The 27,431-nt window shown below is 43.7% G+C and overlaps 1 protein-coding gene across 1 annotated transcript; it reads right to left on the minus strand.

The window, feature by feature from the left end:
* Nucleotides 1-24,187, minus strand: CLIC5 (chloride intracellular channel 5; the record flags this gene model as incomplete). Its single annotated transcript, XM_079550794.1, has 5 exons — nucleotides 24,117-24,187; nucleotides 23,651-23,776; nucleotides 22,215-22,321; nucleotides 2,721-2,902; nucleotides 1-168 (listed from the first exon to the last, which is right to left on the minus strand). Exons 1-5 carry the CDS (start codon nucleotides 24,170-24,172, stop codon nucleotides 1-3), a joined length of 639 nt encoding a protein of 212 aa, XP_079406920.1. The 5' UTR covers nucleotides 24,173-24,187.
* Nucleotides 24,188-27,431: the final 3,244 nt, after the last annotated feature.

Genomic DNA, 27,431 nt, shown 5'->3' on the forward strand with positions numbered 1-27,431 from the left:
TTAGGGCTTGGTGAGCCGTTTGGCCACATCTGCATAGGCTTGCTCAATTTCTTTGTCTGCTGCACAGGTGTTAGTGAACTCATCCCTGGCGTACGCGTTCTTCAGGTACCGCCACAGCCCCGTCATCTCTGTTGGGAACTCGAAGTTGCGGTATTTCTTTGCAACAATCTAAACCAAAGAGAAAAGAGGAAAACAAAGAAAGCATCTGTTGGTGATACATCTCCTGATGGCGTTTCAGAGAGCTTCTTACTCTTTCTTGTAGTACAATTAACAGCAAAGGAGACGAACAGGTGATCGGACACCAGAACAGGTTGTCCAGAGGAACTGCGTGTTCCATCATTTGAAGTATTGGGTTGGACAGGGCTTTGAGTAACCTGATCTAGTGGAATATGTCTCTGCCCACGATCTTTAAACATCCCTTCCAACCCAAACCATTCTGTAATTCTATTTTCTTTTAAATTCTTGGGGACACTTGGACTTAGAATAGAACATCTTGAAAGGGCCCACTGGTGATCCCACGTCTTGCAAGGACACCATCTGGCCTAAGGGCACTTCAATACAATTGCCTGGCAACTATCACCAAATTGTGCATTTTAAGGCACCTAAAGTTCATTAATTTTACTACTATTTTCTGGTGTTTTCCACCAGTCCTATGCGCATCACTTCTTAACAGTAAGATGCCAAATAAGAGATCTTACAGCTGAATTAAAAATATATAGATTTAGGGGAAAGGCATTAGTAACAGTTAATATATAATGCATTTTAAAACTGAGTACCATATTCAACGTATTACATTAGGTATTTACTATTTTTATTTTTTTTTTAACATATGTAATATATTTTATTTGGCCAACAAAGTCAGAAGACATAACTGCCTACAGCTGTTGGAAGGCTGTGTCCTTGTTCTCACAAAGGAAAGATTTGGCACGGTATGGGTACCACGATCGAGGAACCAAGATGATTTAGCAGACATTAGAAACAGGACTATTAGCATAAGCTGGAGAAAGAAAATGGTTATTTCAAGAGTTGTTAGACTCGGAAATTGTCCATCAAGGGAAATTCTCAATTTCTAAAAATTTCAGGCCCTTATTCAGCAAAATATTTAAGTGCATACTTAATTTTAAGCACCTGTATGGTCCCATTGAAGTCCAAGGGACTAATCTGTGTTTAAAGCTAGCTGGTTGGTTAAGCAGCTTGCTGGATTGGGATATTTCAGTTTCCCTGTAAGAACACACCATATAGAATAATCCTGTGGTGACAGAATGAACTAGCTGATAGGAAGGGACGGATTAGCTGATTTGATGAGTGCTTCCAATCTCTAATTTTTCTGACAGTATAAAATTGTTCCTGAGCATAAATTACATACATATGTGGCACAGAGTTCCCCTTTATTTTAAAAGCACATGGTAGAGCTGTTTTCCATCTCAGCTTTTGCAGGACAGTCATGTTCTCAGAAATGACTGTGATTTGATTTGCTTTTATTACCAGGATCCACTTGGTATATGTAACGCCTCATCCTGTCTTAAACTGCATTCAATTAAGCATTCTTGCCCTCAATGATGTTTCACACACACATGGGGAAGATAAAACCTGCTGGGCAACTCAGTCAAGATTTTCACAATTTCCAGCACACATCTTTCATCAAGTGAAAAACTCCTGATAATTTACCCTTTTCTTACATCTGTAAAATGCTTTTCAGATAATATCCTGTGGTTACGCCTGTCTGAGAAATATTTTAGTTCTCGTTTGACTTCTTTCATTTTGTCACAGTGAAACAGGAACCATTTGATTTTGCATTGTGTGAATCCAGAGTCACCAATCAAGATGAGCCAAAGAAGGAGCTAAAGTTGTGAGGATGTTATTGCAGTTCTCACCTGGTGACTTACACACTTTTATCTATCTTACTGCATGTGTGCCTTCAGCTCCTAGGCTCAGTTTATGTTTTGGCTCACAGAGCCAAATTACATGCATGTCTTGGTTTTAATTACTAGTTTTCTTGCTTGCCAAGGTCTGCCAGGTACTTGCTTTATCCTAAAGAAAGATGCAGTCCGATAAATGAAATAAATGAAACATTTAGAAGGCAAGATGATGCACATCACTTGCGCTGTACCAGCAACTACTGTGTATCTTACATCCTGGACCTCAGCTGTGACATTGATTTGTTAATTTCTCTGTGTGAAACACCAGCTGGAACAAATACTGCCCCCAAAGACAGACTGTCTCTCTTAAGTCACAAGTGGGTGGGAACTGACTGAAGTTTTGACATCTCTCTTAAGAATAATGGGAAGTAATTAATATGAAAGATGACTTTTACCAGCAGCAGTGTAAAAGCAAAGAGAAAGGACACCCAAATCTCAACACTGTCTTTGCTACTGGTGGGACAATTTTCCCATGTACTAAATACAAAATGGTTTAAGTTAACTTACAGGAAATTCTGAGAAGAATATGTGTCAAACCCTGTTTCCTTAGCACTTAAGATACCTCTGCTGAAAAGCCTGTTGGCTTGACACTTGGCTGCTGGATCAATGGAAGGGACTTCACTCTGTGCATTTCATATATCACTCACTTGCTTATCCGTGAGAGGAAGTGTGTGAATACTGTAAATAGTGTGTAAATACATATGTGTTAGCCTACCATGTAGCACAAACACTCAAAATGTTTGAACCAGAGCACTTCCCTATCAAATAAGGCTTCTTTGTCCATCACATGACATCTTTTACCTTGACAACATGGAGTTTGGGCAGAAGGTTGCAGTCAGCAAGGGTGAGGTCATCTCCATCCAGAAACTTGCGTTTGGACACCTTCTCTTCTTCAGTGCTGTTTGCATCAATCTCCTCTGGCAGAGGGGTTCTCAGATAGTCATCCAGCTTCTTCAGAGCCTTCACCAAACCTCTTTCAAGGGCTGTGCCAAAATGTAAAGAGTGAGTGGCCAGAAAGAATTTAGAAACATTCACTGTCAATGGCTGTTAAACAAAAGCAATGTAACAAAATCAAAATTCAAAGCTACTCAAAACCGGTGAGATATTCAGGCACTGTTAAGATTCTTCTTACTTCAGGTTCATTTAGGTGCAGATTCTCATTCTGATATGTCTCAGATGGAGTGCCACAGTGGAGATAAGTCTTGGGCCTTCAACTGTGAAAGACCTTGTCCCACACCGCTGCTGGCTTCAAGGAACTGAAGATGTAAAATTCCGCTTAGACATGACGCAAAGCAAAGAGCAAAGTTTTTACTTGAAAACATCAACCTGGGGCACAGACTTTGCGTTCTTACACTTTACCTGCAGGTTAGTAGAAAAATGTGATTGCAACAATGTACTTATAGAAAACTGGATGACTGTGCACACATTTGCATGTTATTTGAACTGCAGAGCCTCCAGGGCAAGAAGGATCTTTTGCATCTCTGAAGGGGGACAAGCACGATGTGGTCCCGGCCCCTGACAAGTGCCTCACAGTGCTAAAGCAATATAAATAAGAAACAGCGAGAATTTACAATGTGAAAAAATAACAACATGACTCACGGGCTTCGGGCCAGAATTTCAGCTGGTGAAAATTACCTGCAGTGATTTATACCTGCTGCAGATCTGGCCTGGAGTCAGCGTTTAAGGCCTAATCCTGTAAGATCTTTTATCTCTGAGTAACTTATTGCCATTTAACTTAAGGGAGACCGCTCAGTGCGTCAGGTGACTCACGTGGCATGGCACTACACTACAAAGCCTCGGGAGATAAATGCATTCATGGAGCACAGCGCGAGCTTCAACAGGCAGCAGCGATCATCCAGGACAGCTCTGGCACCTGCAGCTCTGCTGGCTCTGCTGTGCTGCTGGCAGGGAGGGATGGGCGGTGTGCACAGGGCCATGGAAAGAGCAGGAGCCGAGCTCCATGGAACGTGACTTCTCTGCAGCCCTGACATCCATTACGCCTTGTGCCAGTGGTGGAAGACGGATTAAGCCACCTGATGCCTCGCTCCCTCTGAAGCCTCTTGGCCAAGCACCAGGGAACCGTAGCAGCTCTGTTGTGGCTGACTCTCAGACACAGTGGCAAATCCTGGCTTAATTGATTGACTGGAAGAGTGACTGCGATCCAACTGAAAACATCCCAGCAAACGGAGCGGGGAGGGAAAGAATTTTATTTCTGAAAGCAGAGCAACTAAAGCGACTGAAGTGCTGCCATCCATAAAACAAAAGCGTTGCCATCCCTTATTTAATCAATTTAAATTGAATTTTGACACTGACATTCTGCTGTCAGATCCCGGCAGTGGTGCCTTTAATCATCTGCAGCTGTGCTCTGCCACACGGCTTCTGCCGAAGGGCGGTGATTTCCTGCTGCGCAGTGCTACCCCACGTGGCAACGCTTGGAAGGTTAGCAATCTCTCCTTGGTTTGACCCATCACACCTGCTGAATGGAGAGCTCTCTGTCTCTTGGTCAGCCCCACGCTATATCCTCTTGCAACGAATTCATTTAGAGACAATGGAATCAAATTACTGTGATTTAATCCAATTTTGCCCATTTGGATTTTAGAAAATTGGCTTAACGCTGACTATTTTCCAGCATCCCATTTACCCAGTGAGACCTACAGCTCTTTGAGGGACCCGTGCAATGTTCCCGGTGGAAGTGCTACACGAGCTGCCCTGTGCCATCCCATGGCTCAGCTGCACGTGTTTACAAAGCCAGGAGCAGCAGGTGACACGCATTTATGTAAGTTTTTCTGGAACTTATTAGGGATGTGTTGTTTTCTTTTCTCACTGATACACCAAAGTGCGTCATGGTTGTCTCAAAAACAATGCCTGGAGTGGAGCCTGTGTGTGACAGTGGGAAAAACATCTATCTGAATTCATTTGGCGCTTGCATGCAACTGCTTTAGGCCAGAAATAAGCATATGTGCAGGGTTCAACATGTCTGAGACCTAACTCCAGGCTCTGCTGGGACCCACGGGATCCCAAGATCTCCCACTGAAGTCACTATAAGGTGGGGCCACCTCAGACTCTGATCATCAATTCAGACCCTGATTAATTAATACTCCTCCGGTACTGGTAAAGCTCCCAGAACAACCAGGAAAGAGAGGAGCAGTGAATAAGGGAGAGCTGTCTTTCTTCCGATTGGTCAGTGATGGAACGCTGAAAAGTCAAGAGAATGAAAAACCTAAAATTATAATTTCATATAGAGCTTAGGTGTACAAGGCTACTTTTAATTTCTTTCAAAATCATTTTTAAAAAAATAAATAAGTGGGAGACGAATTGTACTTTTAACAATGTTGTAGGGAGACAATTTTAATGGGAAGTGGAAGGCTGAGCTTCAAATGCCTTTTCGAGGTGATCAAACCAGGTCTCCCAGATAAAATCCCACCAGTGGAGCACAGAGTAATCTGTATGGCTATCCTATTGGACTATTTCCCTTTTCATAAGTAATTTTAGCGGATCATCACAGAAAGCTGAAACCGTGGGTAAACACCTTAAAAAATTAACTCTCATTTGCTCTCTTATCTGTTCAGTGTTTAAGAAAATCCATTAGCAGTAAAAAAAATATGAGCAGAGACTGAGAAACAACATTCTTAGAAAAACCTACAGCTCTGAAGGTTCTGGAACCCTTGCTAAGTGACCCGTTGTCTGGGTTCACATTGAGATCAAACCAAGCAGAAGAAGCTCTTCACAAAACTATGAATGGCTTGGGTTGGAGAGGACCTTAAAAGATCACACAGTCCCACCCCCTGCCATGGGCTGGGTGCCCCCAGCTCAGGCTGCCCAGGGCCCATCCATGGCCTCAGGCACCTCCAGAAATGGGGCACCACAGCTCTGGGCATCAATGAGGCTCACCACCCTCTCAGTAAAAAATTTCTGTCTAATGTGTCCTAAATTTCTCCCTTGTATAGTTTTTTAGTCTAAAGCCATTCCATGCTGTCCTATCACTATCAGACTGTAAAAAGTCACTCCCCCTCCTGCTGATGAGCTCCTCATCACTGGAAGGCCGCAGTGAGGTCTCCCCACAGCCTTCCCTTCTCCAGGCTGAACACCCCCAGCTCCCTCAGCCTTTCTCCATAGAGAGCTGCTCTCAGCATCCTCCTGGCCCCCCTCTGGCCCTGCTCCCACAGCCCCACATCCCTCCTGTGCTGGGGGCCCCAGGCCTGGATGCAGCACTGCAGCCTGACAAGGGGCAGAGCACAGGGGACAGCCCCCCCCGTTGTCTCCCCAACCTGATGCCACCTCTCTGCTGATGCAGCCCAGGACAACAACAGCATTCTGAGCTGCAAGGTCACACTGCTGGCTCACGCTCAGCTTTTTTATCCATCAAGACCCCCAAGTCCTTCTCTGCAGCGCTGCTCTCTATGAGTTCTTCTCTCAGTCTGTACTTGCATCTGTGATTCTCAACCCCAGTCCCTTAGATTCTCTTGTGATCACTTTTAGAGCATCTCCAGGTCCCTCTGGATGACATCCCTCCCTTCTTTTGTGTCAGCTGCACCACTGAATTTGGTGTCATCAAGAAAGTTGCTGAAAGTACACTCAATCCCACTCTCTATGTCACTGATAAAGATGTTGAAGACTACTGGTCCCAAGGCAGACTCCCTGGGGACACTGCTCATCACCGGCCTCCACCTGGACATAGAGCCATTGACAGCATCTCTCTGGCTACAAACATTCAATCAATTCTTTATCCACTGAATAGCCCATCCTTCAAATCCGTCTCTCTCCAATTCAGAGATAAAGATGTGGTGCAGGATCACATCCAAAGCCTTGCACAAGTCCACGTAGATGACAGCGTCCTCCCTTTATCCACTGATGTCATCACTTCAACACAGAAGGCCATCAGACTGGTCAAGTACAGTCTCCCTTGGTGAAGCCATGGTCTCGAAGCTGCAGTGAAGCTGTGCTGGCTGTCACAGATCACCGCCTCGTATCACCTCTGAACCTCCCAAGCATGGCTATTTTGTGAAAATCTGGATGACTTGGTATGTTGCCTCTGTTGAGAACACAGGGAGCAGTAGGCTCTCACTGGGACATTGTGAATACCACACACAACAATAGACTGAAGGAAGACATTTAAAAAGATGCAACCAACTAAAAGGTGTAATTTTCCATTTGCCAATATACTACCCATAATAAATTTTGAAAGTTGTTACACAGCTATTGCCCTTTATAACTTATCCTCATGCTAACATCATTAAATAACAGGTTTGTTGATAAGAGCAGGAGCTCAATTGCACGTCAGTCACTGGGATTAATCTTCCCTACAGTGTATAAATTAAATGAATTGTTTTGAATTAAACACACTGAGCTTCCTCTGTAGCCAGGGGTATCTTCTCTACTGCACTTGGTTTGCATGACCTGAAGTCAGTTGTATGGAGAACTTTTCCTGAAGCATCTAATAGCCTCACATTGTGTTGGTAATGTCAGGGTGGAGTATTCAGTATTACAACACCAAGTGGAACTATGCCTGAGAATGTTGCTCTGTGCTGCTTTTGAAATTTCCACCTCCAATTGCTTTCCCACCCTGCAGACTTGCAGTATGAACTTAGAGAACCCAAATGTGGCCCAGCCCTGTATGAGGACTGCTGTCATCAGGTTTTCAATGCAAGATCTGCAGAAGTCTGAACTCACATAAACTGTCCAGAGAAATCACTGAGCACAAATGCACCAGAACTATATTGCCTCTCTCCATAGTGATATATTTAACATAACCTCAAATTCCAACAAGTTCTATCCATATATATTTAAAATCCATGGTGCAGTCATCTCTCTCAGGCTTCACAGCTGTGTTCTGGGCTATTTAGGCAAAGACAACTTACATCAATCACAGCCTGTTGTGTCCTCCCACCAACAAAGAACAAATAATATCAGTAAAAATAACTCACGAGTTCTTTGTGACATTCCTTCCCTACTCAAAACTATACCTTTATACAACTTTCCTTAAGAATTCTGAGTTAGAAGCCAAAAAAATAACACTTTCCAATCACAAAGCAACCACAGAACACTTAATGAATGTATTACCATCTGTCAATTGCATGGGGTGAGGCTCAGTTTAGCCAATGATACCTAATTCATAGCGACGCTCTGTTTTCAGCATAAGGTTACTTGATGTTGAACAATGAGATTAACAAATCGTGACATGCACAGAAATACAAATAATGTAACAAAAGCTAATAATTGGCAAAATGGTGCTCTCAGTTACGCTGACATAAAAGAGGAGTAACTCCACATTGTCAGCAAGCTATTCCATATTTACTCCAGTTCAACCAAGACAAGATTTTGGCTCTGTTATTCAACTCTTCAAGCAAAAACTTCCTTTAACTATTAGCCTGAGCCACTATTTCCCAGGGACAAAGAGAAATCATTCTGCCTTGAAACATTTATACCACAGCAGAACAAAACATTGGAAAATGTAATGCATGGAGAGACCCTGCAAGTCAAGGGCCAGATTCTAAGATTCATTAGCAGGTATTTAGAGTGAAATTCTGGCCATACTGAAGTTATGCTGTTGACTTCAGTGGGGTTAGGATTTCTCCAGAAGCTTTTAAAGCCAAAATCAGTTCATCTGACCTCCTGCATAATACTGGCCATAAAACTCCCAGCATTGGAGGTCGTTTCCATCTGTTTCCTATGGGTCAAATAAGGCTGAAGCAAAGTGGAAAGTAACTAGAAAGTAGTAAAAGAAAAATGGTTTGGAAAAAGTAAAACTGATTCAGACTGTCCACACCCACAGCGTTTACAGAGGTCAGACAAGGACTCTTCTTCCCCTTCCTTGAACTCAAATATTTCCTTCCTTGTTTCACACTGGGATGAGCAGACACAGCAAAGCAAACAAAGCACATAAACACCAATCTCTGTGGCCTGAAAGAGACACCGGAAGGCAGATCATTCCATCCTAAAATAGTACCCTAGGAAAAGCTGAACTACCACCAGAGAAGCCTCACTTTTTTTGAGAAGACTCCTTGGAGACTAGGCAAACTGGCTACTCAGATCTTAAATGCCTAAAACAAGTTGAGATTCATCCTGTTCTATGTGTCTGAGTGGCACCATCTGCAGGATGAGGACTGTACTTGATGTAAGAAGAGGTGCCCACCCAGAGGGTGGTGAGGCACTGGCACAGGTTGCCCAAGGAGGCTGTGGATGCCCCATCCCTGCAGGCATTCAAGGCCAGGCTGGATGTGGCTCTGGGCAGCCTGGGCTGCTGGTTGGCGACCTGCACACAGCAGGGGGTTGGAACTGGAGGAGCGCTGTGGGCCTTTGAACCCAGGCCATGCTGGGATTCTATGCAAAGCATGGAGCGCACAATAAAAGCAAATAGGAGTAATTGACTCCTTGGTCAAATTGTGTTTTAAAACTATTTAAGATAAAAGAGAGCAAAAATGTTTACATTTTTAAAACTATCCTACAGCAAAATAACATAAACTTTCCAAACAAACGTATAAGAAAAGAAGTGTTCAGGTTACTTGGTTAAGTCATACTTAAGATACTTAACCATTCAGGGCCATGATTTAGCAGAGGGCTGTTAGAGTTAGGGTAGGATGGTTGGGTTGTGGTTGTGGTTGCACTCGATGATCTTGAAGGTCTTTTCCAACCTGATCTATTCTGTGATTCTGTGATTCTGTTTTCACACGACTTTTAAAATTTTGATAACCCTTGAAATTCGCCCATCATTCAGGACACCCCTGCTATTTTTTTCTCACGTCAACATTTTATCACAAAACATTTTTCCAAGCCAAAGGAAGATAGATACAGCCCTCTTCAAGTCAGTGAAAGCACGTGGCAAGAATCTAAAGTCACCAAAGTGCAGCAACACAATGGCTTTGGTACACCATCTGAAACCACTGTCTGACCTCAGTATCACACACACAATTAGTAGGACCGCACGTTTCTGAATCATCAAGCCCAGCAAGTTCAACCAACAGCAATCCATGCACAAAACCGAGCAACAGTTGCTACTGCTGCCCTCGACAACTAACGGCTGCTTTCCCTTTTTACTGCTTTCTTCCATTGCCCTCCAGTAAGATTTATCCCATAACACACGCAAATGAACTTGGTGAAATTTGCAATGAGGGAAGAGGGGGAACAGTACATAAATATTCGCAGTCTCACACAAACAATCTGAGATTTATTTCTACTTTAGAAAAACAAACCACCTTTCCTGATCACTTCCAGATTCACAGAGTTTGATATTATATGAGACCCAATACTGTTTTCTGGTAGAAGGAAACCAGCTAAGAAACTGCAATTTAAGGTAAGAAAATAATATCATTCTAGTAATCTGCCAGTCTGATTAAAGACCAAGGATCCATATTTTCACTCTACTTTTCTACATCCTGCTCACTTTTTTTTAAGCAGGCTCAACAGAGTACCATAACTTCAATCTGAATAGATTAATCCTTCTCAGGCAGCAGAGCTGTAACTGCAGTATGTGTTACTGCCCCTGTATTACATACTGACCCATTTGTGATTTTGATATAACCCTTGAGACCAGAGTGCTGCCTTGAATGCCTCTGCTCAGCCGTTTAAAAGACAGGTGTCTTGTCTCTGCTGGTTGTATGGGCTTCTCCTGCTCAGAGACACTGAGCATCTCAGGAAGGCAGCTCCTCACTGCCAGAGACCCCCAATGGAAGCTGGCTGCACACGTGCCCTTCCCACAGCATGAACTATAGGTGAAACCAAAAGGACAAGCTCAGGCTAGACACCTACCAGTCAGGAAGGTGAAGTCAGGGGAGATGAACCCCACCCTTTAAATATATCTCCACAGTTCACCTAAGTGATGTAGGGTAACATTCCCCCTTTTTTATTAGATACTCAGGCTTCACACCCCAAAGGTGTGAAAGTACATTGCCAATTGCAGCAGTGCAACATCCAACTTCCAGGCGTATTTCTGCCTTGTAAGATCCCTGGTTCTAAGGAGAGTCTGTATGGAGGGGCAAATGATGGTTAGTCCCTACAAAAAGAAGGGAGGTGTGGCTCCCATGCATCCAACCATTCAGATACCCAACTCCAAGCCAAAGGGAGTTGTGGAGTGAATCACCTCTGCTATTAAAGATTAATTAAAGATAAATTATTCAATATTCACTTGAACAGAGACCTGATTATGCTTTCACAATAAAGGTAAATGTTTATGCAACAACACTGAAAAGCTGCAATCTGTCTGCTTTCACTGACTGAATGAATCTCTAGTTGTGTACACAGAGAATAACCAAACATAAATAAGCATATATTTTCAAGAAACATTGGTGCATATGCTCTGTGCATTTTCACAGAGAGAAAAGGAGTTGCTAAACCCCTAGAGCACTGCAGCCAGTTCTCAGAGGGACATACAGCAGTTAGATAACCAAAGCAATCTCAGCAGACACACTGAAAATCTATCAAGTTACTTACGAGCAGGACTCATCCTGTCTAACTTTGGCTATTTAAATGTTAGGTGTCTAGGCCAACCTGGTTGTCCAAGACTCCGTTATAGATATTGATAAAAGATGGGCAACTCTAAGGGAAGTTCTTCCAGTTTTAGTTTGTACTTTAAGGTAAATGAAACTTTCCTTTGGAGGTAGATTTACGTACCTTTTCATAGATCAGATAACAGGGCAGGAAAATTGAATGACCTATGTGCAACTTTTAGACAAACAGACTTAGGTGATGTTTTCCCTTCCCTTCCCCTCCCCTCCCTTTCCTTCCCTTCCCTTCCCTTCCCTTCCCTTCCCTTCCCTTCCCTTCCCTTCCCTTCCCTTCCCTTCCCTTCCCTTCCCTTCCCTTCCCTTCCCTTCCCTTCCCTTCCCTTCCCTTCCCTTCCCTTCCCTTCCCTTCCCTTCCCTTCCCTTCCCTTCCCTTCCCTTCCCTTCCCTTCCCTTCCCTTCCCTTCCCTTCCCTTCCTCTCCACACTGTCTACAAAAGCTCAGTGATGTGAATTGACCAATCAGAGCTTGATCCCAAACTCTGGGATACTTTGACAGACCTGTCAAATTTCATCTCAGAGAGACTGAGCCAAAAACTTTGATAAGGTTTGATCGGTAAGGTTTCCTCCAGTCCAAGCCATTCTGGGATTCCTCAGGTAACTTTCCCTCACTCAAACACAATGATCCACAGGTCTGGGGTCACCTGGGTTTAGGAGATGCAAGTCCAATTCTTTTCTTCCCAAGATAATTCTACTTGACCTTCCATAAATGATTTAAATGCTCTGTCAACTTCCTACAGGCAAAATAGGGATGACAGATACTTTACATCGGTAGAAGCAATAATGTGCCAGCCATGGGCATTTGTTTCAGGTCAGAGGGAAAGTGACTGTTACAAAAAGAGGTATCCTATTTTGTGATATCATCTATCCAACTCCCAAATCAAACCTAGTGAAATAGGTGTATCTATAATGACTTTAAGAAGAAAATTAAACCATTCATAGCATCTAGAAAGTTTGTTTTGATTTGGTTCTAGTTTCAGGCTAAATATCAATTTTCTTCCTTCCTTCTTAGTCTGTTTTTCAGTGGAGGCAAGAAATAAATGCAATACTTGTAACTTCATCACAAAGAGTGAAACTGAAACACCCTCAAATGCAGTTCTCTAAGAAGAAAACCCAGGTGTCAGAATGACACCAAACGCAAGGCTTATTTCCAACTCTCCTAGGAGCCACAGTGACCTGAGGGCAGGAAGCAACCAAATGTAAAACTAGTGGCCTACCAGTGCCCCAGCACTTTGCCTGCATTTCACAAATCATCGGAACTCTGCAGCAGCACACAGGTGACAGACATCTTTTCTCTGTCCTTAGGGGCCTCATCTTGACCACTACTGCTCTAGTCTAGCGCAGATGTCCCTGACACAACCGCAGACAAACAGCAGCTGATTTGCATCAAAACCCCGAAAAAAAAATGTAATAATAATAAAAATGAAAGCCCTGCACAATATTAAGCCGTACCATTGGAGTGTGAGATTAGTATTCCAGTATCTCCATTGCCAAGCTGCTACATGTTTACTCTGCGTGTACGGTTTTGTTTTATTTGCAAAGAACAAACTGACGATTTGGGGACTGACAAAGCAAAACAAACTGCATGCTTCTGCTTTGAAATAAGAGCAAAGTTAGCGCACGGTGAGTGCCACTGGGCTCAGAGACAGTGCGGTGGGGACCCCTGGTGTTCTGTGCCTGAGCAAAGAGAAACAGTTAACACCAATTCATTCCAACGCTAGACATATCACGGAAATGAAGTCAGCTTTTCAGACAACAGAATCATCCCAATTGCACTCTATTGACTTCAAGTTCTTCCACTTAAACGGCAGTGAAGACGTGGGAGAGAATTAAAATTTAAAAAAAAAAAAAAAAAAGAAACAATGAGATTTACAAATGACCTAAGTTGTAATTGTTATCCACTGTTTCTCTGCTTTTGAGATTTTTGGTTTTAAGTCGCATCAAATGACTTAGGGGTCATCGTAATTATGCCTTGACTTCAGCATTCTAATGGAAGCATCAGCCAAAAGGGTTATAATTATGTTTGGATGCATTAAAAAATCCAAGCAGTAGCAGGAAGGTCATACTTCCTCTGTTGCAATAGCCCTGATGTGACGATACATTAAGAACATTTCTCCCAGTTCTGGAGTCCCCTGTTAGAAAAGGCTTTGGAAATTCCCAAGAGAGAGGCCAAAGGAGAACAATAATGTCGTGCTCAAGGGCCGGGAAACAAGCCTCAGAATATCAGGCTTGAAAAGTTTATTTGTTCAGTTTATCGGAGACTTCTCTCTGATAAGAGAGAAGTCATGTGCTAAGAGGCTCATGTGTGCAGCTCCTCACCTATGGACAAAACATCTGCAAGGTGTGAGGAGCTCTTCAGCCTTGATGACAAAGGCATGGAGAGGTCCAAATGCTGGAAGCTGGACAAATTGCAGTTTCCACATTGCCAAAGCAATGGAGTGCTCAGGGAACAAACAAGGAGGGAGACGGGCATGCTTGCTTCATAGGATATTTATAAAGGGACCAGGAAAAGGCAAATTTTAATACAGTTCTGGCAGAACTGTCAGAAACTGAGCCAAGGGGGATACAGCTGCAAGGACAGGTCACAGCCCATGTGCTTTTCAATCCCCAGTATCGCCTCTGATGTTTTGGAAAAGGAATGAGGTGCACTGCCAGTACTACCCTCAACAACACAGAAAGTTTGCTGTTTAAACCACATATCTCAAGACCTGACACGTTTGCAAAGATCACAATATCTTTTCCCACAACATAAAACTAATCGGTAGGGGCTTATCCATGGCTGTCCATAGCTTATCCATTGCTGTCTGGTCTTTCTCTGCTAGAACAGTTGGATTAGGCAGACCAATGGCTTGAAGTAGTGCAGAAAGCACTGCTGACCAGATGCCTTCCTGACATTTTCAGGGCATCTTGACTCAATGTTAAGGTGCAGTTTCTTTCAGTTTTGATTGGCTGGGTCAGTAGGGATCCTCCTTCTGCAGTGCAGAATACAGACCGGCTATTGCCATCACCTGAGCCCCTCTCACTCAATACATTCCCCCCTTAGAGGGGCACTGGGCAGTAAAAGACATTTCAGTTTCTCCTGTTCTCTGCTTAAATGCAAAAGAACTCACCCTCTACAGGACTAAAAGAGTAACTTACCCTCTACAGGACTAAAACAGTAGCGTATTTGCTGAATAAGTAAAGCTGACAGGGCTGTGCTTTGCACCCAAAGCTTCTTGCAGACTCAAGCTCTCTGAAATTTTGATATTTTTTTCTGCAATCAGCAAAATTGGGAGATTTAGAAAATAATTGTGTCTCTAATTCTCATTGTCACCTTTTTCCCAGCACTGTTTTCAAGCTAACTGTCAATTATTTAAGATCCTCTCTAATAAAGAAAATTAGCAGCACTGGTTTTCAGTTATGTCTCATTCTTCTCTTCCCATTATTTTATTAAGAACATTTGCATGGATAAAACAAAAAAATATGCTTTGGGAAAAACAGATTCTGGACAAATGCTTTGCCCTTTGAAGTCTCTATGTTTTGAAAATGGACTTCAGTGCAAATAAAGAGCCGGTCCCTGGGCTGTGCCATGGGATAGCTCACTCTACCAGTGCTAAATAGAAGTCTGGGGACAGCCTTCTTGGGACAGTAGGACCCCTTGGGTGCTTAAATCATAGAATCTTTTCAGGTGCCCGGGACATTCAAAGGCCACCTAGTTCAGCTGCCCTGCAGTTTGCTCAGGTAAGATCCAGATGTTCTACTGAGTTAGGCCTTAACTTCATCAGTCCTGACACGCGCTTAAGATGCACCAAGTGTGTTGCAACCAGTGGAGTTACCCACCCATGCGAAACAGCAGAGCAACAAAGTTAAAACCAAATCCTAAATAATAATGTCATTTAGGCCTCCCATCCCAGCAGCAAGGCGCTTAATTCCTCCCAGGACTGCTGCCGCCAGCTTGCTCTAATCCACTTCCAGCTGTGCTACTGCTCCTGTGTGTGAGCGAGAGCTGGGCTGGGAAGCAGAACAAAGCATCCCAGGGAAGCCAGCAGCACTTGGAGGAGTCTTCAAACACACAGGGGAAATCGTTCCTTCTTCAAGGAGAGCGTCTGCCAACTTCTGTTCCCCTTGCAAGGATTTCAGCCTAGGCCTGGCCTCTGTGCGTAGGCCCTGGTTCAGCAAAGGCCTCAGAGGGTGCCCTTGTTTGAGAGCATCATTACAGTCACTGACTCGAGAGCATGGTGTCAACTGGTTTTTAGGGCTTTGCATATTCTGTCTCATGTCTACAAATACACATTTCTATTTTTTTTCCTCCCCCCGTATGGCATGCTATGGTTCCAAAGCAACATTGGCTTGCAGACACAGACTTGTCAGAGTGATGACTGTGGGTGCATTGATGGTGAATATGCACTGTTCCTGGAGCGGCTGCACCTCAGCGTGCTGCGCAGGAGCACCATGTGCTGCCTTGGAGCTCCTGCAGTCTGACCACATCCAGACTTACAGAGAGCTTGCATGTTCTACTGATTTCAATTAGTATTTTTCACACTTCCATCAGCAAATCTTTGTGCCTTAATTAGCAAAATTAAGTTAAAAGGCCTGAGAAGGAAAAAAAAAAAAAACAACCAACCTAAACAATGGGAAAGTTCAGAAATTTCCCTAGTAAGGTACATACTTCTGAGGTTAAGACAATGGTTATCATCATTTTAGAAAAGAATTCCCTCCAATGGCATACAATTCCAGCTCCTGGCTGTGGCAGGTCAGAAGATATCAGCCCTGAAACCTGTCCCTGGCACCAGGCAGAAGATGGATGGGTCTGGGCCTCCAGCCAGAAACATTCAAGCTATGGCAGGGGAGATTCAGGCTGGACATGAGGAAGTATTACTTTTCAGAAAGGGTGGTCAGGCACTGCAATGGATGCCCAGGGAGGTGGTGGAGTCACCGAGCCTGGGGGTGTTCAAGGAAAGGCTGGATGTTGTGCTGAGGGACATGGTTTAGTGGGAGCTATTGGGAATGGGTGAACGGTTGGACTGGATGATCTCTTAGGTCTTTTCCAACCTTGGTGATTCTATGATTCTATGATTCTATGATTCTGAGGGAGGTTTTCAAAAAGTTATTTCTCTGCAAACTTGTGCAAAATGCTGTTTCTGAGCATTTTAGAGCATTTTAGGTCTTTAATTATGGGGCAAAGTGGCGATGAAGCAACTGAGGGTGGACGATGAGTACAGCTCACTGCTCTGCTTAACAAGTTCGCACACAGCTATCACCATTTTTTGAGTGAACCTTATATGTGTGTCTTTATAAATAGAGTGGAGAGCAGTTTTATTAACATATCATGAGTGAGTTATATGGGTCATCCCAAATGAGTGGCAATAAAATCTTTATATCATGCTCGACAACACGTATTTGGTGTTTTATGTGCCACAAATGTTGCAGAAAACCTATCTTACATATGTTCTAAGACTAGGTATTTTTTATATTAGGCCTGGTTTTGTAAAGCTGCCAGGCACTTCAGCTGCCATGAGCCCGACAGTACTCGGCTCTGAGGGAGCCATAAAGACTTGTTTAAAATGCTCTAAAATAGCTTTTTTGTGTTTCAAAATGCCACAGTTGAAGATCTGTCATCCCAAGACACTCCTTAGCTAGAAAGCCCATCACAAAGCAACTCCTTTTCTTCAAAATGATTTTTACAGCTATTTCTAGTCCTTCCTGGTTGCACGGCAGAGAAAACTTAATGTTATCTCAGTATGGGACAAATTATGGCTCATGCTGGGTTTGGACAGGTGTGGGGTTTTGTGGTGGAAAAGGGAAATTCTGCAACTAAAGAGGAAGAAGGAAAAAACTGAATGGCAATTTGATACACAGACACGACACGCATTTATACCTATATATTTCTGTGGCACCTTGGAAAACTATGCAAAAATCGTAAAGCATTAACATTGCTCCTGAATTAGAGTCCAATCCTGCATTCCTGTCAAAGGAAACTCCTCATCCATTCAGTGCATTCACACTACTTTTTAACTTTGCTCCACTAAAGCCAACAGGAGCTGTGCCAAGAGCTTTGCTGAGCAGAGGGCGAAGTTTTTAGGCCCAGAAAGAGACGGGAGGATTTTAGGGTTGGGATAAGCTGTGTCATGGTTCCAGTCTGACCTCTCCCGCTGAGCAAGAGGAAGCTTCGGGGAAAGCTGTTTTCTCCCCTCTGGATGTGGATGTTGAGTAGAGCAGTCTGTGCTCATTGGGATGACCGCAGCATCAAGGACCCATGAAACCACACCAAGGATCTGTGCACATCAGCTCCAATTCCACAAAGGACCTGCACCACAGATCGATTACTGCAGCATCCTTTATCCTACGTAGATTTTTTGAACCTGCTGTTTTCCTGCTAATTTCAGCACGGTTTCCAGGTACACCTCGATGGGTGCACGTACCCAGACTGTGGGCCCGGCTCTCTGCTCAGCAGGAGGAATCCTGTATAGTCAGAGCAGCTTCACAGTGGTGAAGACCAGCTTCAATCCCAGCCTGCCCATGGGTGCATACTTGCTGCACACACACAGATGCAGTGCATGGAGAGGTACTTCCCATCTCATGCGCCGAACCGCAGCGTGATGCAGCTACTGAAAGAGGTGAACAGCGTTTAATCACGTGTAAGTTAATGATTTAAATGCTCTTGATGTAAATCCAAACCAGACAAGCGGAGGCCTCTGGTCAGACGTTGGAAATTCCTGCGCGTGGGACCGTGCTGGTGGTCCCCCGGCCTCGTGCCTTCTGAAGAGCCCTACAGAGAAACCTCCTTCCGTGCCGCTAATGAATGCGCCCACCCACACGGGGCTGGTGCCTCCTAAGAACTCCATTCAAGAACAACTTTTTAAACTCATAAATGAAATCAAAGGGCTCATTCTGCGAGCCAGAGAACTTAGGGTTTCAGGCGGAACGGTGAAGGGGTGGTGGCTATGGGCTGTCCCCTTGGTTTGCAGTACGCAGCAAAAGAAGTCACAGGTACTGAATTTGTATGCAGCATTCCGATCAATTGAAATGCATCCTCCTCCAATGAATAGATAAACTGTTACTACTCTGGTTTTGATACAGAGCTGGAGTGCTTTGCTCAGCATCAACAAAAGGAACCAAAGTAAACTCCCAGGGCTCTGGTTTCCACCCTTGTGCTCGGTCAAGGTCTTTGAGATATTAAGCACAAAGCAACCCAAAACTCTCAGCTTAGTCACACAAGCCTGAGCAACCTAAACCTGTGGATGAGGATCCAGGAGATCACCAAAGAGGACTGTCACTGCTTTGTTCCGAGGGCTCTCTGCGGCAGCCATGAGGTGCATAAGAACTTCTCAGTGTTCCAAGCAGCAAAGTCTGGTGCTGGGGTTGGAGGGCCGAATAACCCGGTTGTGCTATCTAAGCCAGATGTGGATCTATGCCTACGATGAGACCGTCGCTCCTTCTGAGAGGCCTGTTATAAAATTATCGAGTGACATGGGGGGTGGAAGGAATCAAGCCAGTTGTAATTGAAGTGACTTGAAAAAATAAATGCACGCACTTTTTTTAAACACAGCTTGCCACATCCTGAGGATCTGGAATCAATTCATTCCCTTTCAAGAAGCTTAAAAGTGGTGGGACTTTGATATGGCATGAGCATGTTTGCTTCTGGGCTTACAGCCCTAGCCAGCCCGTTCCAAACCTTTCAACGTTTTTATATTATAAGGCAGAAATGTGAGCAAAACAAAGATGGAAAAAAAGCATCAGAAATTCATGGAACTATTAAAACAGGGCAGCCTGGCTGCCAAATACCTTCAGTAAGCAAACGGAACGTGATCAATACCATATTGCCATGCAGACTTACCCAAGAAGGTTATCACCTGCTTCTGTGCCAGGTATGAAACATAATGGCATGTGGCTAATAAAGTACTTCACGAATCCAGCAAAAAAAAAAAATGCACTGTTATTCTCATAATGCTGAAGAATTCTAAATAATTTTAGCTTATCCAGAAAAAACACAAAACTTTCCATGAAAACATTGTCAAAATCAAAGACTACTCTGAACGCTTCTCTTTTGACAATACTGTACTTGAAAGAGAAAAGCACCTGGTCAGAAGGAAAGCTATTTTGTCCAGGGGTTGTCTCAGCTTTGACTGCAAAGCTTCTTGCTTTAAGTATTCATATACTTGCCAGCAGAGGGTATCACAATCTTAGAAACAAACGGATGTGTGTATCATTGTGTTTGCTCACTTACACGCAAGAATTCAAAAAACTAAACAAAGATATTACAAATCTCAGGTTTTTTTCATAACATTTCTACTTTCAGGGGAAAAAAAGTCATTCCAGTACTTAAAGGATACAGACTCTACAGCCAGTGCCTCCTCACCACCCCTCTGCCATAACACTGCCAAGAGACAGTGCTACTTGGTGTCTGATCTGCTGCACGACTGCAGCTGTAAACCCTTCTAGAAGAAACACCATTTGGGGGGTATCTTGGATGTGCACTGGGCTGCCATTAACTCTCACATCCAGTGTTCTTCCACTGCATAAATCTCATTAATGATTCCAACCAGTTCACAATGTTTTTCCACAATAGCTCATGTTACATAGACCTAATGACCTCTCCTAACCCAGTATGCCATGAGGAACACAACTACAGCTAACACGAGTTCTCACAGCTAGAGATCGCTGGATGCTACAAATTCCCAGCCTGATATCCCACACTGGTGAATCCACCTCCCTGACCTCCAGGTTCAGAGAATATCATTTAAACAACCTGACACTTTGAGACTCAGGCAACTTGGTATCCAGCACCCTCCTACTCACCCTCCTACTCCCAAGCAAAAGCAACGACATTTACTTTTGATGCAATGATAAAGGTTCCCCATTCCGTTTTGGTTCTGTCAACAAGTGTTTTTCTGTTCTTGTACTTCGATCCTGTGCAATTGATGACCCGGATAGAGGTGTGAATTTCCAGCTTAACCCAAGAGCTTGAGTCACCTGCAGCTTGGGCTCAACATAGAGCACGGCTGTGAGGCATGTGCCACTACCTCGAACTGAGAGCTGGTGTGTATAGGAAATGCATGATAGCCACAAGCAGCAATCTGTTCCTTTTAGACCTTAACTGCTCACATGGAGATAAGGGAAGGGGCATTCTCCAAAGAAGGATCAGAGGAACTGGAAAGGATAGTTCAATGAAAATGTCCCCAGGGTAAGACAAACACTATTCTCACCCAGCTCTTGAAAACTGAAAGTCAAAGACCTTACTATAGCTGAGGTCTGATTCCCCCATGTTGTAAGTGTTCTCACAGCCCGAAGCTCCCTGAGGCCCGTGGTGCTACAAAGAATAGGGCAGTACTTTGCTCATCTTTGCTCTGTCCTGGTGCTCTGGCACTTCAGCTGAAGGAAATGAAGCATTTCTCCACTTCAAAGAGGAAAGCTGAGCTCAGAGATGTCCAGGTGTCACAGCCATTAAATACCAGTGGGAGCTGCCAGCCTACATCGGAGCAGGATCTGCACATCGCAGAGCCACTGAGAACCACCATGCCAGGATTCTACATGCGGGCAAACACCCATGACAGTTTTCGAGTGCAAAGAACAGAGCAGCTGAATTGAAGACTTACGGTTGCACCACAGACCATAAAGATTCCTTTTGGATGGCCAAGATATTTTATTTTCAGTGTAGCATCAATTTAGGCTGACTCTTAATTTATCTTCTTTTTACAAGCCTTCCTACAGTGGTTAGCTGAGCATCCCATTGGTGTTAGACACACACACACATAAAAAAAGCTTTTAGCATCTCTAAGAAGTGAAGTGTTATAATTACTTTTTTTGTTAACACCAAAAAAATATTAAGGAGCAGATAGTAATCTGGCATAAATCACCCGTTCCCCATCTTCATCTCACGAGGCAGCCCCAGGCAATGAAATATAAGTGCACAAATGAAAACTGGGGCAGAGCTGGAACCTGCAAATCTACTCCTCTCTGAAAGGTAATTAGCATGCCTTAGGTCTCTGTGAAATTAGTAAAACGAGGTGAGATGAACAGTGAGTGACTGCAAGTATCCGGCTAGACTATCTCCAGGGATATGACTGTGTCAATCCATTCTCTGTCATGGAGCAATGGGAACTGAGACTGGCTGAAGTTTTGCCTCTGAGGAGAAAGGAATGTGGAGAAGAAAAGCAATTTCATTAAGAAGCGAGTGTAGGATGCGTGTAAATATGCATGGCATCCAGCTTCCGTGGTTATTTCTTTTGACGCAGATGTGAGGAAAGTCAGGAGCATGCAGAGTGCAATTACATTTCTCAAAGCCACTTCTTTCATTCAATTACATTCTGTTTATATGAGCAAATTAGCTGCACTACCATAACATCACCGAATGCGGGATGAGAATCTGGTGTCAATGGCTACATCTACAAAATCATGCAGGTCAAGAGGCACGGCTTGCTCTCTCCTTTCATTCCTGAGTCACTGGTTGCTAAGCTTTTAGTACTGTCTCTTGCACCACCATGGGCCAACCAACTAGCATCCTGAACAGTGCCTGGATAGAGTAGAGAAGGTAGTACAAGCCACCAGACCCATCCAGAATGGAACACAGGATTACTGGTGCAGCTTGGCTGCTACGGGCAGGAGCTGTGCCTGACCTATTTTTTTTACTAGTGTAGATGTAGTTAATCCAACTGTGGACATGTGAATTGAGTCCATTGAATTTACCACCTGAGACTGATCAGCAGCAGCACTTGAAGTCGTATGAACACAGCTTACAATAAAACAAGGGGTAAATAGTAAAATTATTCATCTTTTAAACAGTAAATCTTCCTGGCGCATTTGGTAACAATCCTACTCACCAGCATTGTCCTGCTGCTTGGTATTTTTGATGTAAGCAGAAAATTTGGAGAAGATATCAATTCCAGCAGTGTTTGATTCCCGGTGCTTAGCAGCCAGCTTGGGATACCTGAAAGGAGAAACATCTTATTACCAGCAGCATCGTGATGATTACAAATTCTACTTACAGGAAGAAAGGAAAAAAAAGAAGAAAAAAAAAGCCCTGCAATTAACACTATCATTTATCTCAAAACAACAGCCTGGCAAGACCTTCTTCATAGCATCTGTGTCTGTCAAGGCAGAGGTTTGGATAGCTGCACAGGGATGGCTTCATGACAGAAGTAGTTACACTGATGCTTTACGTGACCACGATCCAACATATAGTGGCCTTGAATCAAAAGGAAGCATAAATTTCCAGAAAAGTGCAGGGGAGGTTGCCAACCAGCTCTCTCTATTATGAGTAGCAGTCGTGTCTAACTCCCTGCACAGAAAATGCATGCCAGGATGTAACAGCAAGGCGTGTTAACATCACCCATGTGAAGGAACATAATGTTTTCAGTCTCTGAGTTGTTATTTTGTGGTGCAAAGGAATACACTGATCTGAAAGATCAATGCAAACTAATGACTCCTACTGGTTTTGGTCATCTTGGACTAGCATATAGAAAATTAAATACCTGGTTGCTTGCCTCAGGACTGGCCCACAGATGCTGGTTCAGTCAGAGGTAAAACACTCCGTAAGGAACTGAGCCAATTTTCATTGATTCATAGATTTTAAGGTCCAAAACACAAGCCAACAATCTTTTTCTACACCATCCTTGTATGAAGTCGAAATGCTTGACTAACTGAGGCGTGTCTGGTGAATCCAATCCGACACTTTCCTCAGTAGTTTGTTCCAGTGGTTATTCATTCATACCGAAATATCTGTGCCCTGTTTCTAATCTGAATTAGTATAGTTATAACTTCCAGTCACGGGTTCTTGTCATTTCTTGATGAGACTAATGAGCACTTCTCTGCCTCCAGAGCTCCTCGTGTTCTGTGATCCGTTCCTCTTCCAACCTTTTTGTTGGAAGAGCTCAGCACCCTTCAGTTTTTCACAGCAAAATGCTTTTCCTGGCACAGATTTTGTGTGTGGCAATGTTCTGCATCCAGTCCAAGTTATTTTTAGCTCTATAAAATGTGGACACCAGACCCCTATGATTTTTTTTTTTCAGTATTCATCTCCTTAATTCTGTATACAATGGCATCCTGAAATGTGTTCAGAGAAAACATTCTGCAGTTATTAGTCACACAAGCAACTTTCACACATGGAAGTCATCTCACAGAAGCCAACAAGTTTCATAAATAAATATTACTCCTGTAAGAAAAGGTTGCAGGACCGAGTGCTTTTTAGGAACTCCTCTTTGGACAACTTTCATTCCTAGGAAATGGAATATTGACTGAAAAACCCTCAAGTTCTTACTTTGGAGGTGCAAGAGTCTCTTCCAAGAATTCCTCAATCTTGTTAACATCTGTCTTGACTTCTCCATTAAAAGTTAAGAAAGGTGGGTGAGTTCCAGGAGCCAGGTTGTGTAGATCAGCTGGCTTTCTGCACAGAGAAGAAAGGTCACGAATTCGTTAATCTCTATGGTCAGGCAGCCACACAGATATTCACAGTTCATGCAAAATCATGCAAAATCAGTTGCTTGCCCTCCTTTTTCTTCAGCAGTTTGTGGTGAGGATGCTTTTAAAATACCCCAGAACACTCTGTTTAATATAAAAACATTCCACAAGTGAAAAAAGGAATAACAAACCTGAATCCCAACTATTTTGTTGTGCACCACAGACTCTCTAGGCCAGATATCAATCTGATTGAACTTACTGGGGCCTTTCTATTGGGAAAACACGGGATCATGTAACTATTTTCAATAAAACCAAGCAATTTTTACCTTTTCAGGTCAACAGTGGTGACGTTGAACACAACTCCTTTGAGCCAGAGGATCATGAAGAGACGCTGGGAGAACGGGCAGTTCCCAATGCTTTCCCCATCTATACCGGCCTGAGGGAAAGAGAGAGAGGAAAAATACTGTCCAAACATGTTCACTGCTGTCAAGATGGAAAATCGGGTATTGGAAAAGAAGTAACTAGCTCAAAACTAATGTACAGTGCCTGTTATTTTATGTAGTTCATCTTCAGGTCAATGGCAGAGTTACTCCAGGACTCCGCCTTTATCTGGAGCTTGAGAAAGTAACCTGGTGCTTCTCCTGGGGGCAGAAGTTGTGACCCTTGCTTATGGCGAGCAACAGAAGACTGCATTTTTCTTTGCACTGTAAGTCGAACGTACCTTCGCTTACTTTCATCCTACAGGACTGCCTGCTGCATGCTAGGGAACTCAGCGTAGGTCTTCTGCTTAAGTCTGTGGACTGCACATCAATGCAGGAGACTTCTGGAACTGGATTTAAATCCAAACACTCCTAACATTTGGTCGTTCTTGTTCACGTCCAGTAAAGCAAGAGCCTCAGACACAAACAATTGGATCCAGACAGAAATCTGTGTCTGAATCCTTCCAAAGTTCAAGGCAGACTTCAGCCACCGCATTCAGTCTGTTCCTATCTCTAGCACCTAATGAGTTGCCTGCAAACCACTACAAAACAATAAAAAACTGCTAGTGTTAGCACTGAGGAAATAGCCTGTTTCTTGCCTCTAAAAATTTATGGTCCTTAGCCATGCAAGCTCTGACTTTGAGCCATAGAGGGCTACAAATAACACTAGCAGAACTGCGCCAAAGCTGTGTCCAAGGACAACATCCCTCTGCAGTAATTACACTTGTGGCCAAAGCTTTCAGGACGATAATGGTTTTGATAGATTTCCGTTTTAATTTGTGGTACCATTGTGTTTGAAAGATTCTTATGATCCTGGTGAAGCAACCAACCTCCCTTTGTTGACCCATGTGGGTTGCATAACTGCACTTTATGTACACAGTGTGTGTCTGAAAATGGCTGATGAAACAGGCAGGAAAACACATGGCCTTTTCCTCTGGAGAAAATATCACATTACTCTGTTTGCTTTCACAAATTTTATCTTTTTAATATTCAAGCTGTGAGGTAGCATTTCTCTGTCTTACAGAAGGAATCACTTCTAATTACCACAGTTTATTGAAATACAGCACAACAAGAAACACTTTGGGATGTGTCCATTTGCTACAACTTGCATCTGAAAAGTTTAGCTGAAAGATTTTCTGGCAGGCATCGTGCATCTTCCTCACATCTTCAACACAGCTTCTGATAATCCTGTGTTTAAAAACAAATTCCAGATTTCCCATCTACCAAACTATGGAGATGGCGTGGATTCAAGTCTTGGAGATAGCTCCTGGTGAGGTTTCAGGCTAGGTAAAGAGCTTTTCTCTGGGTTCAGATTCAGTTCCTAGCTGTCCAACTCTAGAGATACGTGGCTCAGCTGCACTTCTACCTGACGTTGTGGACTGGCCATATGCCTGGCACACAGCACATGCAGGAACGTGCAAACTCCACGGGTGAAGGTACAGTGTGAAGCTGAGCAAGGGAAGATGCATTTTCTTGCCTGCCTGGGGTGCGAGTAGATTTGTTTTGTGTAACATAGTCAAATAGCTGGCTCTGATCTCCAGGCTTCATGGCAAAACAATGGCAGTGCTACCATGGGAATACCAGCCACCACAGTGTTGCATGCAATAATTACTGTGAAATTACATTTATTGATTTGGCTTTGGCTTAATAAAACCTTGCCAAGAAGTTGTAACTTCTTACCCTCCTGAAAAGAGGCAAATGCTATAGGGGAAAACAGTGATACGACACCAAATTTCCCCTTGGCTTTTTCACCACCTCATTCTACCCATATCCTCCACAATGGAGTCAGTCAACAGAGCCTACAAACAACATACTATGAACCTTACATCTGAAGAAAAACGGATTGACCACTGAATTAGAGAGCAAAACAGGGCAGACAGAAGGGCTGACTCTCAACTTACCTTCTCTGGATTTACTTTGGCTTGTGTCTGATTCACTCCTCACCTGACTCCATTTGAAGGAATCAGAAACTCTGGCTTGCCAAGTCCTGCAAACACCTCATGAGCAAAGGGGTCTTTTATCACCTAACTCAAAGGTCTCCCATCCTGAACAGAGAAACTGCACTGCTTGTCCTCGGCGCCCTTTTCCTGTGCTACAAGTTTCACCTTTTCAGGAACGAGCCTCAGGAAGAGTGTTTCCCTGCCCTCTCCAATTACACACTCCCACAGAAAGGTTAAGGATTACACAGGTCTGTGCCTTTCTGCACTCTCCCAGCCACGAAAGGCAATGCTGAAAAACCCTCTCCAGACTGAAGAGGGGACACAGAGCGGTTGGACGGCGGTGATGGGTCGTGTGAGGCTGAGGGATGGAGGACATTGGGGACAGGGCAAAGACGTGGAGTCTGGAAGAAATAAGATGCATTTGGAGATCAAAAGCAAAACTAATTGTGTCAGTCAAACGAGGCTTCCAGCAGCATCAAATGGTCAGAATACACCCCCAGCACTTCCAAAAGAGTAGAAAACATTAATTGCTGGAGACACGCTGGGAATACATGGAGGAAATTCCAGAAAGGAAAGATAAACTAAAGACACAGTACAGTACGATCTCTTTTCAAAGCTCCTGGATCTGGAAGCCAGGCTCATGATTTGGGTGGAGTCTGACTCATGGGTTTCGATCTCATGTGACGGGCACAGCTGAAAACGCTGCCACAAATCACAAGGCAAACTGGTGACAGAGGAGGGAACAAAGTCAAAATCTCCCCAGCAACACAATTTATCCATTAAATTCAGCTCCAGTCTGCAGAAATTGGAGGCAAGGCTCTGTCTGTTTTGTGAATCCTTTCTCATCGCTTCCAACAGCCGTCAGCAACTCACCGCTCAGTGCTCAGACAGAGCAAAAACTTCCCGGGTAATAACTTGAAAGGCATATCAGCGTGCCTCCAGATTACCTGTGAAGTCTGCTCCCTACCAGGAGGAGAGGAGGAGGAACAGAGCACCGCTCAGGCTGAGTCGCTTTCAGCTTCACAGAAGATCAGCTTGCTGAAAGCACCCTGCTAGTGCCCAAACACAGGGCCATTATGCCTGGCTCAGCACAGGGGCTCAGAAAAGTAGGAATTAAATAATGCCTTAATCAAGATCAAGAACTCCAACAGTGGGCAGAAAGAAAAGAACACGTAATTGACAAGCTGGAGAAACACCATCACTCCTGCTGCTAGTCTCAAAC

This window comes from Tetrao urogallus, assembly GCF_951394365.1.
Source record: "Tetrao urogallus genome assembly, chromosome: 2".
Taxonomy (NCBI): Eukaryota; Metazoa; Chordata; class Aves; order Galliformes; family Phasianidae; genus Tetrao; species Tetrao urogallus.